Genomic DNA, 18,478 nt, shown 5'->3' with positions numbered 1-18,478 from the left:
GTTAGAGGCTCCAAACGACAAAACTTACACCACCAATGGACTCGGGAGGTCGAAAACATGGGGGTTATGTATTTAGTTTGAGGCTCGGGCTAAGTCGGAGGGTGATCGCCGTAAAACGTTTTGTTTTCTTGCAATTTTTGCTTGATTTCGGGCTGATGCAGAGGGCTGGACGATTTCTGGTATTTAGGGGAGCTTTGAGAGGGTTTTTGAGAGAGAATGCATGAGAGAGAATGGCAAGAGTGAAAGTGATTAGCTTAATGATCCTTGAGCAATATATAGGCAAAGTTAATGAGCAATTAATGAAAGCAAAGTGCAATGAGAGGCTAGCTTAGCAAAATTCGGTTAGCTTAATGAAGATGTGGATGAATCTCCACCAAGTATTCTTCATGAAGAAGAGTTAAGAGTATTGAATGCATGGATGGTGATGGTTGAGTGCAAAAAGGAGAAAGCTTGATATTTTGCATGCAATGTGGCTAGCTTTGTCTTGAGCAAAAGGGAAGAATATGCCATGGGTCCTGCTTGGGTGGAGGTGAGTCGGGAAAGTTCGAGTCTCTATTGATCGTGCGTTCGAGGCCCTTGGTTCAAATTGAACGTCCAATTGGTGATGTACGCAATAAAATGGTTCAAATGAGCCCAAGATTTCCATTTTCCGTGAGAAAATGTCTCATGTGGTCATGAGGCTCGGAAGCCGATTTTTGCTCATTTTAAGTAATCAGAGCGAAGTTAACCATTTCTAACGGCATATCTCGCATTTGTGTTCTGCGTTGGTCATTTTGATATGCATTGTCAGTTGGAATGAATAGTTGACCCTTAAGCCGGTATTGAAAATGTGAAGCCGAAGACGTCCTAGGAGGCAGAAACTGGATTTCTCAGATTGCTTTCTGAGTAGTTCGGGCGATCCGAGGATCACTGTGATCTCTGTTTGTCGAAAACGGACCTCTAAGGATTTGAAAAACGCATCTGAGACTTTTAAGGCACTGCTTGGGAGGTCTAAATGAGTTGTGTAGTTCAGTTTGATGATTGCACATTGAGCTTTAGGATGGCTAGCACAGTGTAGGCCAATCGTCCGGCATCAAGTTTCCGCAAAAAAAACCTCCGGATATGAATTTCCACTGAAAATGACCTTTTCTGCTCTTTGGAGGTTACTCGGGAAACTGAAAAGGGTTTTGCTGTCTGTTTTGCCCAATTGCGTCTGTCTGTTGGAGTTTTCAAGGCAATGCAGGGTCTACTTCGTTTGTCGTTATTCTGTTAGATCAGTCTCCGGTTATCCCTTTCTGAATAAGGGTATGCTTGTTCCATCGCTCGAAAGTCATTCGAGGTGTCTGTGTGGCTTTCGGGAGACAGTCCAAAGCAATGCTCATACTCTGTATGCTTGGGGGACGTGGTTGTAGCTGACATTAGGAATTAACTTTTCTTTGATAAACCGGCGTTTTTGACTTCCACTGAAAAGTTGTCTGTATACAGAAAGTTGTTCTGTATAGAGCAAATGATCTGCAAAATGTGTTTGAAGACACTTTTCATCTGTTTGGCATTGACGTTGATTTTTGAAGTTCAATATTGACTATATTCCGATGGTCGAGTGAACTATCGGAAAATAGTACTGTTCGCAGTGTACTCTGAAAATGCAGGTTTTTGATGTTATTGAACTCACTAGTCACTCTGTTGGCTTTTGATGATCAATGAAGTTCTTCTATCGTATGCACATGTCATTTGTTTGTTTTTGCTGATTTGAGGACGAATAATGATTTTTTGCTCTGTCGAGCATTCTTTTGTGATAACACTCAAGTCGTGGTATTGTTTACTGTTGATGGACATGGTTTGATTCGTGGACCAAAATGGGGTGTTGACAGCCAGAGCTATCAAAACTAACCTAACTTGTTGAGCTGAGGTGAAAGACGGTCCTGGATCGAGCCCCACAGTCACTGAGGTCGGATCCAAAGTGGATCATGATATATGTGGTTGCATTTAAAGTTGGCATTATGGACCTTCTCTATCACTGAAAAGTTTGGGGGGCATCCATCACGAGAGAGGGGACAAAACCAAGCATCAGGGGATGATGGTGGCTCCAGCAAAAGCACAAACCTGCCAGTCCATATAACTGTAACTACCAGTCAATAAGTTTGTCTTTTCCTCCTCTTCATCTTTCCACGCGCATCCAGGGTTCTGATATTCCTTATGTAATTTGGGCTCTGCCCCTTTGCTGGGTCTCTCTGCAATCTTTGACTGGGAACCTTTCTGCAAGTTTTCCGGTTTATACTTCCCCGATGGCTAGGCCGGCAAACAAGATTACTCATGCCAAGCTGGTGGGTATGTCTCATCCTTCATTCTTGATTCTCTCTATTGATGAATTTTGTCTCCCCTTTCATTGTTTGATGATTCCTAAGTCAGTCTCCTATCCTATGAAAATTCTTCATTGAATGGGAAATGGCTCGATCGGCTAAATCAGATGTTCGGTGCATGTGTTCTTGTTGGGTCATTCGTCTTAGATCACATGCTTCCTAGTATAATTGAATGAACTTCCACGGCACTTTGATGGTTTGAAGAATCATGAACTAAATCTTATCGGACTTTCCTGTTTCATGTTGCAATAACTGATCTTTAATTAAGCAATCCATTAATTGCAAGAAGAACATCAACGGAAAGCGCGTTTATAGTTTGCAATTAGTTGTACCTAATTCTTATGCAGGTCATAAACCGATTACTTACTGGATCCACTCAACATGAACCCTCGAAACTTGATTAGGATTCGCCTAAGAATTACTCTGCTGAATATATATATTTCAGGTGCTTCTCGGGGACATGGGAACTGGGAAAACAAGTATGGTCCTGAGAATGGCGAAAGGCCAGTTTTATGATAACCAGGTTACTTCCCCCTTGAGTTTCCCGTGGCCTCGTTAATTATACGTCTACTTCTATTAGGGAACAGACAACATCACCCTTATTGTGCAGGAACCCACAGTCGGGGCAGCCTTCTTCACCCAAATATTATCATTAGCTGAAGCAACTGTGAAGCTCTGTATATGGGACACAGAGGGACAAGAACGATATCACAGCTTGGCTCCAATGTATTACTGTGGAGCGGCCGCGGCAGTAGTTGTGTACATCTCAAGCATGGTACTGACAATGCGAACTTCTGGTTACAAATGTTTACTCATATTCATGCATTTAGTAAATAAAAAAGCCTCAAACAGACGTGATTGCCTTTGACGCGCTTATATTATATCCTCCCTTTGCCCCAGGAAAAGTTCCTTCGTGCCAAAAAATGGGTTCAAGAACTTCAAAGACAAGGCGAGGCCAGCATACTGACAGCAGTTTCGGCCCTTTATTCTCGGGTTTTGGTTACAAATGCATTTGCTATGGATGAGTGTTTTTTTTTTTTTTGAAAAATAGTTCGTCTAACTGAAAAAAAATAATAATTACAATTCATCAACAATTCTCTCTCGATGAAGAAAATTTATATGGGACGATAGTTTTAATAGTTAAAAAAATGACCCAAACCAAAATAAATTACGCTAAGCAATCGTAGAGAGTTCAAATACATTACTTAACTATCTTGGATATAATATATATATACATATATTTATATTTATATTATTATATAAAGAAGCTAAAAGGTCCTTAATACAGTATTATCAGAACCGAACCGGATGATGAACTGGAAGGGGTATGGGTTTATGGGTTTATGGGTCCACCTAGGGATTTGAAGGGTCGGATCGCAAGTTTAATTAAAATAAAATAAATATTCATATTATTAAAAAAAATTATGATAATTAAGATAGAAGTGTGATGATTTCAAAGAAATATAAAAATAGTGCAAGAAAATATCTATATTTAATATTTATTACTCCAAAATAAATATTAGATTTTAATAAGTACTTCAAAGTAGAGTTTAAAGAACAAGAAAGTAGTGGTGGCTTGGTTGGTAGTATGCTAATATGGGAAGTAAGAGGTCATGAGTACAAATTCTTATACAATTAAGTATTTTTCATTAAATAAAAAACTCATAAAACCCATAAAACCGGCCGGTTCAACAGAATTTTGCTCAAAACTGGCCGGTTTAATGGGTTCGACGGTTCAAATATGCAATTTAGGTTTTCAGGTGAACCGGACCGGACATGGGGGCGGTCTCGGTTCGACCGGTCGGCTGGTTCGGTTTTGATAACAATGCTTTAATAGCTCTTTTCACGATATAATGTTCAACTGTCACTTCCTATAAAGAAACGATTGGGATCTAGAAAGTCGAGGAGTGAATGCTGCCGAGCACTCGCGCCTCCGATTTCGAGGGAGGGGGCGCTGTGATTAAAAGAGAGGGGTCCTTGTTAGCAATTGTCGCCATTGTTTGGGGTCTTCGACGGTCAGTGGATGCTTGGTCGGCCCATCACCCTATTTGGGCGGTGGTGCTATCAGATGTTATCAATAATTTACGTTATCAGAAATGTAGAAAATATATTTTAATAAAAGCTAAAAAGTACGAAAGGCGTAATTTAAATACTTTTTCATTTAACTTAATTTGATCATTATTATTATTTTACGTAACATTTATAGCATTGTTATTAGAACCAGACCTATGACCGGTCCGGTTCGCTTAAAAATCGAAAATGCATAAAAAATCGATGAACCAACAAACCGGCCGGTTTTCTGATGAACCCATAAAACCCATTCGAACCGGTCGGTTCATGGGTTTAGAAATTTTAAACGGAATCCGACCCGAGCGGAAATTACAGAATGCAGACATTGCAGAGACAGGGTTGAATTGAATCTGGAAAAAATCGGGGTCTTCATTATAGACTCCTTTGTAATTGAAAATACTAAACAATAATAAATATGTGCATTTTCAGCAACTTGTCCATGCCTCTTAAATTATTGAAAGGAAAAGGAAAGTATCTAAAGGGCATATGATTAAGATTGTGCCATCCACACGCATTAAAAAGTACATAAACAATGGTTAGGACTTCTGAATTGAGCCATTAAAAATCATGTCTCAATTGATCTTTTTTCTATTCCCACATGCAGATACTGAATAAGGGCATCGTCATGTTTCGAGCAAATGGGTAGTTTCATATAGGAATGGAGAATGTCTAAAGTACATAGCTCCACATGGTCTCGTGGGACATCGATCCTGGGGTTTTTTTATTCGAAATCAAAAATCACTGTGATTAATGTGGAAACCACATCAGTGATGATCACTAAACGCGCTTGTATATTGCATCATAGATATTAACGTGGATTCCAGACTCTTTTATGAAATCGTCGGTAGCTGGGATGGAGACAGTGATTTTGTCGAGATTCTGAGGAGATGAACTCTGTTTTGCAAGAGTTTGTTTCTCCTTTTTGGGTTTAGGAATTTTACCTGGCAGAGTTTGCATGCAGCTCTGCTTATCGATCTCCTGTTGGAGAGTCTGTCGATAGGTTTTAATCTGGCTATTAACAGTGATCTGTCCGAAGGAGGGTTGGCTAGTAGCCACCTGTTTTGAGGATTGCTCCTCTTTTTTGATTGACTGGCTGGGAGCCAGCTGTTTGGAGGCCGATGCCTCTTTTTTGGAGGAACGAGTCCTCACACTCATGGTGGTACCTGCAGGAATTCTCTTGTCAGGAAATCAGGGAGACTGTTAGCCTCTCCTTTTATGAATTCGATGTCAAAATAATTTGACAGGGATTACCAACAGGCTTGGTACAATGCATTTTTGTACAAAAACCATGAGTTCAGACACACCCGGCTGATCTTTTTCCATTCCACAACATCAGCCATATTCCCCTATTGGTTTGCCCACTGGTGGTCGCTCTGGGGTCCAATTCCAGACATCCTACCTCCCATAATTCATGAAGCATACATCACGTTTGCTTCTCGATTCAAACCTCAGGGGAATCAAACCATATTTCCTATGCTTCTCCAATTCTACCAGATTTTTGGATTATCATGGGTTCATAACTGGTCCTTCGGATTCAAGCCCGATCAACAGACATGCTTGCAGACACTGGCCAGAATTTTCAAATGCAAATGGTGGGTTAAGTTGAAAGTAGGTCATCTTGATCCCCAGTTTGTTCTCGATTGGTTCCGAAAAAATGCTTTAGTCTCTGATAAAGCACAAGTGGACCATCAAAGCTTTCTCCAGGTCAAAGCCCGTGCTTCCTTCTTTCTCTCAGCGGCAAAAACTGATGAGGACTACATAGGACGGCTAAGCCAGGTTCTCCTGGAACTCAAAGATCTGAATACCACTGCCTCGTCTGCATCAGATTCCCTCAGGGAAGACGTTGCTAGTAAATTATCTTCAGATTAATCGCTAGCCTCAGCACCCGAGAGCGTCTGCCCACTGTTTCGACACGTGGATCATTACCGGAAAAAACCTTTCGGCTCACAGGCTGTGCCCCACACTCAGTGCAATCTCCGGAAGCGTCCCACCACTACTCCAGTGGTACCATAACGGACAAAAAACCTTTCGGAGAACGTGCCCGACATAAAGCAGCAATCTATCACTATTTGCGACAAAAAAGACACTGTAGCTATAGTATTTTCGCACTGGGCTCAGCAGTACCCCGCATATCAGTGCACAGTCAAAAGCTGCACAGCGACAAGGCATCCTCCATCGCCTATAAGAGTGGTCTTCCTCCAGCATCGGGGACAGAACACTTCCACTGATAATACTTTCTCTCTTCTTCTTCTTCTTCTCATATGTAAACATCCGGCTCCCATAACCCGGATCCCCTACCTTCCATTCTGTGTGTAAGTTCCAGTGTAAGCATCGGTTGAGTTCTTTCAGACTCTTCCCCTTTTCTTTTCTTATCTTTTCTAATGTCTTCTTTTGTTTTCATAACTCTCATGTACTCCCTTCAGCCCATCATGGGCTAAGTTTCTGAATAAATCTTCCATGTTGATTATTTATTTATGTTGATATTCCCTTATATCAGATTCTTGTTCTTTCAGTACTCTATGGTTATCCCTTACGATAGATCTTGGGTGTAAATGGTGTTGCCCCATCAGCTAACACTTTCCAAACAGCTATTGAAACCCCTCCTAGGTCTGCCAACCTTAGAGGAATAAGTAGTGTCGCCACAGATATTCCCAGACCAGTATGCTCTGTCCCAAACACAGATGAAACTGAGTCCTCACCCCCTTCACCCACCTTTTCATCCATAACTGATGGCACCAGAATCAATCCTAATCCTGAGATCTATGTGATTGAGAAACCTTTCACATTCGCATCCAACATCCTTAGGAATGACTTCTGCTCCAAAGAAAATGAAAACAGGAGGAATTGGTTGCATGAGGTTTTCACAAAGAAATATGTTGAGACCATAATGCAAAAACAGTGGATAGGATACATGGAGAAATCCAGGAAAAATACCCTTTTCTGGGACTGGTTTTACCAAGTCTACATGGAAGAAAAGGCCATCAAATTCACTGAGAAAACCATAACCTGGAAACTGCCTTTCAATAAAATCATAGTTTCCTCAAAACCTCCTCCAAAATATGTTGAGCCAAAAGAATCTGAGCAAACCAAAAACCTTAGGTTACTCAACATGATGATCAGAAACACCCGCGCCATAAAGCATGAAAACCGGGAAAAAGAAAGAAAACAAACAGAGTCAAAACTTCGTCAAAAACTCCATGAGTTAACAAAAGAAGTTAAAACTCTGAAAAAAATAAAAAGCTGGTTCAGACCTTGGACGATGCTGAATCCAAACCTGAGTGTAAAAGCCAGGAATTCACACATCAAAAACACCTCCTAAAACCTACAATTAGTGTGCACGACTTCCAGATGGAAGCAACTGCCTTGTTGGATACAGGTGCAGACACAAATTGTGTGAGGGAGGGATTAATCCCATCAAAATACTGTGAAAAAACCCTTGAATCTTTACGTTCTGCTAGCAATAACAAATTGAAAGTCTCATACAAAATTGCAGAAGCAGAAGTAAAAAATGAAGATTCACATACAAAACTGGATTCCTAGTTGTCCAAGACTTAAAAAATGAAGTCATACTAGGAATCCCATTCATTCAGCTCATCAAACCCTTCCTTTTTCACCAACTCTGGCATAAAAACGGTGTATTTATGAAGCAAAACCATTTTCCCCTTTATCACAAAACCTGTAACCAGAAATCTGGACATAATACAGGCAACTGAGAGGCAAATTGGTAGGGTAAAAGATGAACTTTCACATCATAAAGTTGAAAATCTACTCCAAAAACCAGATTTGAAACAAAAAATCGATAATCTCAACAGACTGATTCAGGAGTCAGTTTGTGGAGAAACCCCAAATGCTTTCTGGAATATGAAGCAACATGTCATTGATCTACCTTATGAAAAGGATTTCAATGAGAAAAATATCCCAACAAAAGCCAGACCCATTCAAATGAATCAAGAGTTGGAAAAACATTGTAAAATGGAAATCCAGGAACTCTTGAACAAAAAATTGATTAGACCTAGCAAGTCTCCCTGGAGTTGTTCAGCCTTCTACGTAAACAAAAACGCTGAACTTGAGAGTGGAGTACCCAGGTTAGTAATCAATTACAAACCATTGAACCAAGCCTTACAGTGGATTAGGTACCCAATACCTAACAAAAAAGATTTGCTCCAAAAATTTCATGATTCAAAAATATTTTCAATATTCGACATGAAGTCAGGTTTTTGGCAAATTCAAATCACCGAAAAGGACAAATACAAAACTGCATTCACAGTTCCGTTTGGCCAGTAAGAATGGAATGTGATGCCTTTTGGGCTCAAAAATGCCCTATCTGAATTTCAGAAAATCATGAATAACACATTTAGTGCATACTCCGACTTTATAATTGTATACATCGATGATGTCCTCATATTTTCCAAAACCATTGATTCTCTTTTTAAACATGTGAACCATTTTATGAGAATCACATCAAAAAATGGCTTGACTGTGTCTCCGACTAAAGTCTGCCTTTTCCAAACAAAAATTCGATTTTTAGGCCATAACATCAGCAGGGGCACCATAATCCCCATCAATAGGTCCATCCAGTTTGCTGATAAATTCCCTGGCAGTTACAAAGGTTCTTAGGAAGTCTTAACTACGTTGTAGAATTTTTCCCCGGCCTAAGTAGACTCTGCAAACCCCTCTATAATAGGTTAAAGAATTCTCCTCCACCATGGACGGATGAACAAACCAAAATTGTGAAGCAAAACAAGCTTCAAATCAAAACCCTGCCTTGTCTACACTTGGCAAACCCATCTGCAAAAAAGATTGTTGAAATAGACGCCTCTGAAGAAGGATACGGAGGAATCTTGAAACAATCAAAAAATGGAATTGAACAGGTTGTCCAACTCACATCAAAACATTGGAACCCAACCCAGAAGAATTACTCAACCATTAAAAAAGAAATTCTTTATGTGGTCCTTTGCATTTCTAAATTTCAATCTGATCTTTTAAACCAAAGGTTTTTACTTCGGATTGATTGTAAATCTGCAAAAGAGGTTCTTCAAAAAGATGTTCAAAACATTGCATTAAAACAGATTTTTGCCAGATGGCAAGCAATCTTGAGTGTCTTTGATTTTGACATCGAATTCATAAAAGGAGAGGCTAACAGTCTCCCTGATTTCCTGACAAGAGAATTCCTGCAGGTACCACCATGAGTGTGAGGACTCGTTCCTCCAAAAAAGAGGCCTCAGCCTCCAAACAGCTGGCTCCCAGCCAGTCAATCAAAAAAGAGGAGCAATCCTCAAAACAGGTGGCTACTAGCCAACCCTCCTTCAGACAGATCACTGTTGATAGCCAGATTAAAACCTATCAACAGACTCTCCAACAGGAGATCGATAAGCAGAGCTGCATGCAAACTCTGCCAGGTAAAATTCTTTAACCCAAAAAGGAGAAACAAACTCTTGCAAAACAGAGTTCATCTCCTCAAAATCTCGATAATGATGCTGTAGTCCAGCAATGGATTACTGCATTAAAAGAAAAACCGGAATTAGCACAAGTGCTATCTGGGATATCTCCTCCTCAGCTGGAGACTAGCAAAGGAGAGAGCTCTAGAAGAATTGTCAAAGGAGCAGAAAAAAGTCTCAAAACTTTTTCCGATAAGGAAACCAACTCTTCAAAAACAGCACCATGGTTTCCAAAATCATTATTTCAAACTTTTTTTTATTATGGAAGAAGGTTTTTACCATGAAAACCCCTTCTTCGCAGCATCAAAATTGTTTCCTGAAAACAATTTTGAATATGAGACTGGATATTTCAGGTATCTCTTTGCATCTGTACCCGGATATTTCTTTTTGAAACCCTCATTTTCTTTTTCCAGAATATCTTTCCTTTTTTCACTCTTTTTTAATTTCTTTTTCAGAGCATTATTTTCTCTTTGCATTTCTGCAAAGTGCTCTGTGAACCTATCGAACTCAACTAACATGTTTTGGAGGAAAGCTTGAGTTTGAGCTTTTTGGAGGGATAGCTCTTGTTGTAGCGAATCGATTTTGAGGCAAAGTTCCCGCTGCAGGGATGCCTTGCTGTTGCTCTGTTCCTCCATGTGAAGGACCAAAGCGTTTATGGTATCCTCACCCTTTTGAGGATTCTTTGTGGAAGACCATAAATTATCCAAGATGAGTTGTTGCCTGGGATCAGGCGTCCAAGCCGTGAGGCTGGAGTTTATCCGGAACCGCTTTTTTGGGGGCAAGTTCCTTCTTTTGTTGCCCTCCGAAGAGGAGCCATTATTTTCCTCGGCGAACCAGGGAAAATCCATGTTCTTGCAAGATATAGACATGAAAATTGTTATTGCAAATTTATGTCTAAATTTATTCTTCCGGGTGCTTGGTAGACCAGGTGGCCTATGACCAACTCATAGTCTTCCCGGGTTTTTAGAGTGGAGTTTATGTGCTGAAAACAAGGCTTTGTATCGCATGGAGGAAAATCCTTGCAATGCTTGTCAAAGAAGGCACATAACACATGGGATACAGGATAATCGATGAGGGCACAAATATTGTGGATGTATGTTGTGTAGATACGATCCAAATGTTCTGTTTCCCCGTCCTGTATATCATTTTGTATTTTCTCAAGACTGTCGTCTTGCCACAGTTCAAACAGCCAATTGTATAACCACTCTTGAGCAGATTCCACGGCCATTTCCTGCGCAAAATGTATTAGTCTGTTTTGTAAATACATTTATCAGAGATGAAATGGAATTTTATTTTTTTTTCAAGCTTGTACGTTTCTATGCCAGATAATGTGACTAGAAACGGTTTTAAAAGCTGGATGAATGGGGTGCCTAGTATGACCTTATGATTAAGGTTTCTTACTAGCAAGAATGATGTTTTGTACCGGACTCTATTCTGTTCAACCTCAACCTCACTTAACTTGTATTGAATGTCAAGTTTGGTACCACTAACGGAAGAAAGTGATTCAGTTGTTTTTTCATAGAATCTGGCATGGATGAATTTTTCATCAATGCAATTTTCATCTGCACCTGTGTCAAACAGAGCAGTTACACTGACTTTCAGTTCATGATTTATGACAAGCGTGATTTTTATCAAGCATCTGTTAGGAGAGGGTTCCCCTATCATGGTTAGGGTTTCATGCTGGTCTTTTTTGGTTTGATCCAAGGCCAGAGTTTCATCTGGGTTTTTGTCTTGGTTCATGAATTTTGATCAGAGCTAGCTGAGGGTTTTCTTGCCTCGGTGAATAACTCTTTCAACTCACCAATTATTGAGGAATGTTGTTGCTGCTTGAATCTGAGGCAATCAACTTCATTCCTTAAGATTTCAATTTCCTTTTTGGCATCAAACGAGGTTTTATGAGCTCGTTTCTTGTCGTGCCTTTTGAGGATTTCAGAGAGGTTGTAGTTAGGGGTTTTGGTCTCACCTTCGAGAGTGCCCTGTTTCAACTTCTCAAGGTATTGTTTTCTTAACAAGGGATTCTGGATTTGGTCTGCTATTTCTAACAGAAATTCCTGATCTTTTGTTAAGACATTTATCGATTTTTCATCGGATGACCAGTCAAGTTCATCCATTTGCAGGCCTTCCTCACTCGTACTTGAGGATTTTGTGTCAGAGTCCGAAGATTCTATCAATAAGTTACAGACCTGGTTTTTGGTTTCTTCATCAATTTTCAGTTGATGAATCTTTTTGTTGAGGTAGCAGTACCTCTGGGTATGGCCAGTTTTCCCGCACTTGAAACACTTGTAAGAGGAGCTAAATCTCTTTTCACTCTTCTCACTGGGCTGGGCTTTTGAGGAAAATCTAGGCTTATGATGAGATTTTTTGGGCTTATGTTTTCTGCTGTAGTCCCCACTGCAGGTTTTAGGCTTTTCGACCTTTTTGTTGACCTGAAAAGAGGGATCGAATTGTTGGCAGAAATTGCCAAGTTCTTTCCTGGTCTGGGCCTTTTCTTTTTTTAATTGTTTTTGAAGTTTGTGCTGAGTACACATTCGGATACCTTCCTTATGGATGAAGCTGATGAGCTCTCCATAACTCAGTTCTTTGTAAGTTATCTGGCCATGATTTATGGATTAGATTTCGTTTCGGACTTGTTCTCCTAACAAGGTTGGCAAACCTGCTAAGAATTTTCTTTCCAAAACGGCTGGTTGCAATCCTCCCTAGACATGACTCTAGTGAGGAAGGTATCTTTGTACTGTCTGAAATCAGACAGTCTTTTGCATTTTAGGTTTGAAAGCAACTCTAGGTTTTTGTCTTTGAGGTGAGAGGGATCTCCTACGAAGTGTTGGGAGATGGCAAAGACTAGGGTTGCTACGGCATCAGGGATATCTTCATTGTTTCCATCCCATATGATCTCACCGGTTTCATCTGTCTTGACGTTGGTCAGGATTTCATTTTGTGGAAAGGGCGATAGGTAGTTATCCCACCATCCTTTCAATTGACCAGTGAACCCTGCTATAAGCATGTGTGCTATGGCTTGGTCAAACAATCGGGTCTGGGTCTTGTAAGCATTTGACACCATCGTCATTTGCTGCAAGACACTCAGTATGTTATATTCAGACTGCCCGTCTATGTGCCACTCATAGATGGCATTGGCACTATACCTGTCAGCACCCCATTTTGGTCCACCGGCTCCGACAGAGGACTTCCAACCAAAGCTCGAGACACTATTCACGATCGGAAAATCGGAGGCGAATGTGCGGGCACAGAGTCATGAATAACAAGAGAAAAGCAGGGTCCACTAGGAGAGCACGAGAGGGCAATCGGAAGAGTAAACAGACGACGAGCCCCGAAGCAACAGTAGCTGGCACTGTGGCACTATTCATCACCGAATCACCGAAGCATCGAAAGGTGCCCAATGTGGGACTCTAAAAATCCCTCTCGGTGCCAAAGTGACCAATGACACGTCTGGGCGTGTTTCAGAGGCATCCTACTTAAGCCGGGACACCCCCGAACATTCACAGACGCCTTCCCGACAGGGCTCCCGGGGCGCCCGATCCACGAACGAATAAACGACACCCGAAAACAGGCCTACACACACCCAAGGACCACTAGGACCATGAAACAGGATTCAGACTGCGTTTCGGGGTTCATCTTGGTCTCCCGAGTGGATTCCGACCCTGGAAAAATGGGTCATTTTCTGCAGAAAGACATACCCGGAGACCCTTTTAACAAATCGTCAGTGCACGAAATTTGTGCCAATCAATCCCAGGGACCTCAAGGGCTTGGGAGTTAAATCTTGATCGCATTGAAAAATCCATTTAGGTTTCCCGAGTACCATTCCAGTAACAAAAGGGCCCCTTTCACGGGGAATCTTGTGCTCATAGCTCATTCGGGAAAATGTTGACATCCGAGCTTTGCACCACCCACTCCCAACAACCCCCAGGGGCTAGGAAATCATTTCGGTTCGGACCAAGCAAGTCATATCGATCTCCCGAGTGACGTTTCAATGGTCATAAACGCCTCCCGATAAGCCTTCGGGACTCATTTTTGACAAACGGAGATCACAGTGGTCTCTGAACACATCAGAACACTCGAGAAACACTGAGAAAGCCCAGTTCGCGGATTCCTAGGTCATATCCGGTTATCGATCTCCAGCCGGGGTCAGTGAGTAAACCGTTCTGCCCAAAACACAAAGCACACCGACACGAGCGGTATAGCACGTAGAGGTGCGAACATGCGACAGAAACGGACAACTTCGCTCCGATCATCCAAACGGAGCAAAATCGGCTTTTAAGTGCCCGGGCTACCCGAGCATTTACTTACACGGAGCATGTCAATATTAGGCTCATTAAAATCGCATTTGCACATACATCGATAATTCGTCGTTCAAATGAGCTACGAAAATCAAACGCGCGACCAATCGAGCCCCGAGCTTCTTTCGGCTTTCTTTCTAGTCAAGTGGGACCCTTGAGCTAGCCAAGCCAAGCCGAGCCAAGCCAAGCCGCAAGCCATGGCTTCTCTGTAGGGGTGGCTAAAAGCAAGCCAATTCTCTCCCATCCACTCATTTCAAAATATCTCTTACACCCCATCACTTCTCTTCTTCCATCCATCACCTCCCATCAACTTTTCAAGATAACTTCCCCTCTCTAATCCCTCTTAAAAATTCGGATGCCCTAAGTACCCCCCTCTAATTGCATTTAATTTCACTAATTTTGCATCATTAGCCTTCCTATATAAGCCTCTTGGGTCATTAAGTTAATCACAACTCCTCTTGCACTCTCTCTCTAGCTTTCTCACTCAAAAACTCTCTCAAATTCCTCTCAAACTCCAACATTTCGTTCAGCCCAAGCACAGCTCGGCTCAAGGCCAAAATTGCCAGAAAACTCAACCGTTTTCCGGCGACCGCCACTCAACCCGAACCAAACTTGACCAAACTTCATATCCCACATGTTTTCAACCTCCTAAGTCCATTTTCGACCTTAGAATTTTCGTTTGAAGCTCCCAGCACCTCGTTCCAGCTCTGTCCAGAAATAATCCCTTAAGCGTTTTCCCAGTTTCTAATTGAGTTCTTCCCTCTCGACTTAAGCAAACTCAACCAAACTTCATATCCCACATGTTTTCGACCTCCTAAGTCCATTTCCGAGCTTAGTTTTTGCATTTGAACCCTCCAGCCCCACGTTCCAGAGTTGAGCAGAATTGGGATTCACGGGTGCATCCCGGGCTTCCTCGATGTCTTCTCCATCTCACGACTAAGGCGAGTCGTGCCATCACTTTCTAAGGGTTCCTCACGACCCTCACTCTCCCCCGTGACAAGGTGGTTGCGTGCCGAGAGCCGTTCAACCATGCACCTCCGCCATTTCTCTCCTTTCTCCCTTCTCGGATCCTTCCAGTTTTTACCGGTTTTCTTTGCATCTTCCAAGAAAATATAGGCATGCAATCCTCACGAAACCATCACAGGCGTGATCCTCATTCAGTTAGAAGTCCAATGCCACCGACCTTGCATCAAAAGACCCCCGGGAGCCTCCCGTAGAGTCGTTTCTTCATCGGGTACCAGTCGGGTTTGCTCCTCTGGTTTTCTTTTCTAATCCGAACTTTGTAGGAACGTACAGGTCAGCTCGGATTGAATCTTACTATGAGCCACCTATTACCGTGATCCTCAGTCAGTTAGGAGTCCAATGCCACTGACCTTGCATCAAAAGACCACCGGGAGCCTCCTGTGGAGCCGTTTCTTCATCGGGTGCTAGTCGGGTCCGTTTTGACCTGACTGGGTCTATCCTTTTTTACTGACCCGACTTTGTTTTTGATTTCCAGAAAATCTACACATGCTCTCCTCCCGAAACCACCACAGGCGCGCTCCTTAATCTCTTGGGAATCCAACGCAACTGGCCCTGCGTGAAAATTGCATCCCGATCAACCGGTACAACCCCGACAAGCCAGACTGCCAGTCGGGTCTGCTAGTCGACCCGACTGCACCGGTTCGGGTCTGTTCATTCCAAACGAGTCTCCCGACTCCCTTTGCCACTTCTCCGGCTCCTTCTTCGTGTTCCGAGGCTAGGTATAACCTCTCTACGACTTAGAGGAGTTATGTCTTCAATATTTGCTTGTCGTGGGATGACAAGGTGGTTGATAACTATATTACATGCAAGTTTCGTTTTTTATTCATTTCCGTGCATACGTATATCATTTATCATGCACATACATCGTTATATTACATGCATCATGGCTGGAAATGATTAAAGTCGGCGTAGAAGAGACCACATGGTCCGATAGAGCCATGGGAATTCACGGCGAGAGCCCACGGGAGGGAGCCACGGGGTTCCTTTGATTCACCGAGACTAAAATGGTCTCTCCTTCCCCGAAATTAGTTGCTTCCCATGTCTTTACCGTTGTTTATTGCATGTGATGTGTTATTATGACAGGAAAAGACTTAAATCGGGGTCGAAGAGGCCGTCTTGACTCATGTGAGCCATGGAAACTCACGGCCATTCTTGAGGGAATGTGGCCGAGAGTTTCTTCGGACCACACGGGTCCAAGGAAGCCTCTTTCATTTCGAAATAGGTCAGTTCCTGTGTTTTCACGTCTTACCATTGCATGAATCGACGCCGTTTTATTGATTCCTTTATATATATATATATTGTATGTGTTTGTTTGTGTGTTCGCTTGCGTTTCGAGATCTTGGCGGCGTCGGTTTCCTTTTATTTTCGTCGAAACATGTGTTATTAACGTGCTTGACGTATTATGCATGCAAGGAATGGCTCGAATCGACGTGGGAGACCACTCGTGACCCAAGGCGGGTCAAGGAGACCTCTCGGCCTAGTTCTTTGGAAGATGGCTGAGTGCTCCTTGACCCTTCCCGGATCTAGGATGGTCTTCTTCGTCGCTTCGGACTCATTCCTTGGAATTGAGTGCACTTATGTTCGTGTTTTATCGCTAGCCATGTGTTAGTTTCATGATAGATAAATTAATTTTGGACCATTACCCATTAAATCCATAATACCTATAATATAAGGTCACCACCACCGAATAATTTCACAAATGGGAGAAACGGGACGTGTCATTCGATTAATTAAATCACTCGGACCAAATAATTGGATAAATTGATTATTAATTCGTAAACGCATCGATGGTTCACGGAACGGCGAAAATGCTCTTTTCTTTAAAAGCTCACAATTTCAAAGCACCGAGACGTGTAATACGAATAGAATTGTGTCTAGCGAGTACTCGCATACTATGACTCGAGTCCGGACCCAATTTGAGGCGGTTCGAGTCGAGACGCGCGAGTCCTTTTTAAACCTCTTCGTGTCATGCAATCTTTAATTTATATGTGAACCACACACTTTTTACCGATCAAGGGCATAATCGTCATTCCGCGATCCACCGATATCCTAGGCATTAGGGAGTCGAAAACACCTCGATCTATGGACGGAAAAAGGCGACCCGTTCGGGTGCGAGTTTCATTCGCACGGCCCATTCCGTCCACTTTCGGTGTTTCTATCTCCCTATTGTAGATTCGGTGGCAACCATTTTATTTATGTTGCAAAACTCGAAAAACCGGATTAATCATGCATTTGACTTAAATAAACATTAGATAATGGATAAGTGGAATGCTAGATTCCAATCTAGAGTCAAAATACGAGTTTGGCTAATTCGGTGAAACCGCAGTGACGCCTCACTGAACAAGAGTCTTAAAACAAATTCACACATGTAATTGGCCTAGAGCCATATCCCAACCCACTTCTTTGTTTGCCTAGGTTAGATACATTGTTTGTTAATAAACCCCGGTTAACAACTGATTAAATCACGTACACCCGACTTAATATACCACTTGTCTGTATTCACCTTTATTTGTCAGTTATTGACTGTTTTTCATCAGTGTTATCACTTTTCTTCTGTTTTCCATTTGTTTTTGCTAATTTGTTGCGGTTCGGGTCCGAGCCCATAGGTTACGTGTTGCACGGGGTCCAGCGCCCCAAACCACCGAACACGAGGTCCAATGCCTCCTAACTCACTGAGCGCGTGCAACCCGATTGCGGAATGGGATCTAGCCTCGATTCACCGTCATACTCCAAACATGGCCTATGTGGAAGGCAATTTGGATTGGATGTGTGAAACGTGTTCAGATATCACCCAGGAGCTCGATCGGTCCAACGGTTACAGTGGGAATCAACCGGTTCTCCTGCAGACCGTTGGTTCGATCGGACCCGACCCCCGGCTCCTTGAGCCCGCGTTGCCTTAATTTTTTTATCGGTTATTCAAAACACAAGGTGAGCTGGAGCGGAATATTGGCCCAATGCAAACCGATCGGGATCCATTTACTTATTCAGTTGTACTTTGTAATTACTCGATAGAACATTGCGAGGATTTGTTTGTACATTCATTCATACATTTGTAGGGATTCCCGATCAGTGAGCGAGAGGTCCGAGCATCGAACCGGTCTAGTTGGTCCATTGTCACCAAGAGATGAGTAAGCTCGAATACTCGTGGTCTCGGTTCGCGCAGGGAATCGACTATCACGGTTCGATGATCTATAACGATAAGATAGTAAACTGATTCCTCGACACACGAGCCTACTCATCTTTCGGATTCTTGGCCCAACTTGATCAATTCATCAACTTTATGGTGTCAAAACGGGCGAGTCAAGCGCAACCCTAA

The 18,478-nt window shown here is 42.3% G+C and overlaps 1 protein-coding gene across 2 annotated transcripts; it reads left to right on the top strand.

Moving 5' to 3' along the window:
- Positions 1-2,146: 2,146 nt before the first annotated feature.
- LOC116205253 (ras-related protein Rab5A-like) lies at positions 2,147-4,504 on the top strand. Of its 2 annotated transcripts, none has more exons than XM_031537786.1 (4): positions 2,147-2,303; positions 2,785-2,862; positions 2,950-3,114; positions 3,240-4,504. In XM_031537786.1, exons 1-4 carry the CDS (start codon positions 2,265-2,267, stop codon positions 3,381-3,383), a joined length of 426 nt encoding a protein of 141 aa, XP_031393646.1. In that variant the 5' UTR covers positions 2,147-2,264; the 3' UTR covers positions 3,384-4,504. The 2 variants fall into 2 exon arrangements, with proteins under 2 accessions (XP_031393646.1, XP_031393647.1); XM_031537787.1 differs by having other exon boundaries at positions 2,152-2,307.
- Positions 4,505-18,478: the final 13,974 nt, after the last annotated feature.

Source organism: Punica granatum, chromosome 4, assembly GCF_007655135.1.
Source record: "Punica granatum isolate Tunisia-2019 chromosome 4, ASM765513v2, whole genome shotgun sequence".
Taxonomy (NCBI): domain Eukaryota; kingdom Viridiplantae; phylum Streptophyta; class Magnoliopsida; order Myrtales; family Lythraceae; genus Punica; species Punica granatum.
This window is presented reverse-complemented; position numbering and strand designations above follow the sequence as displayed.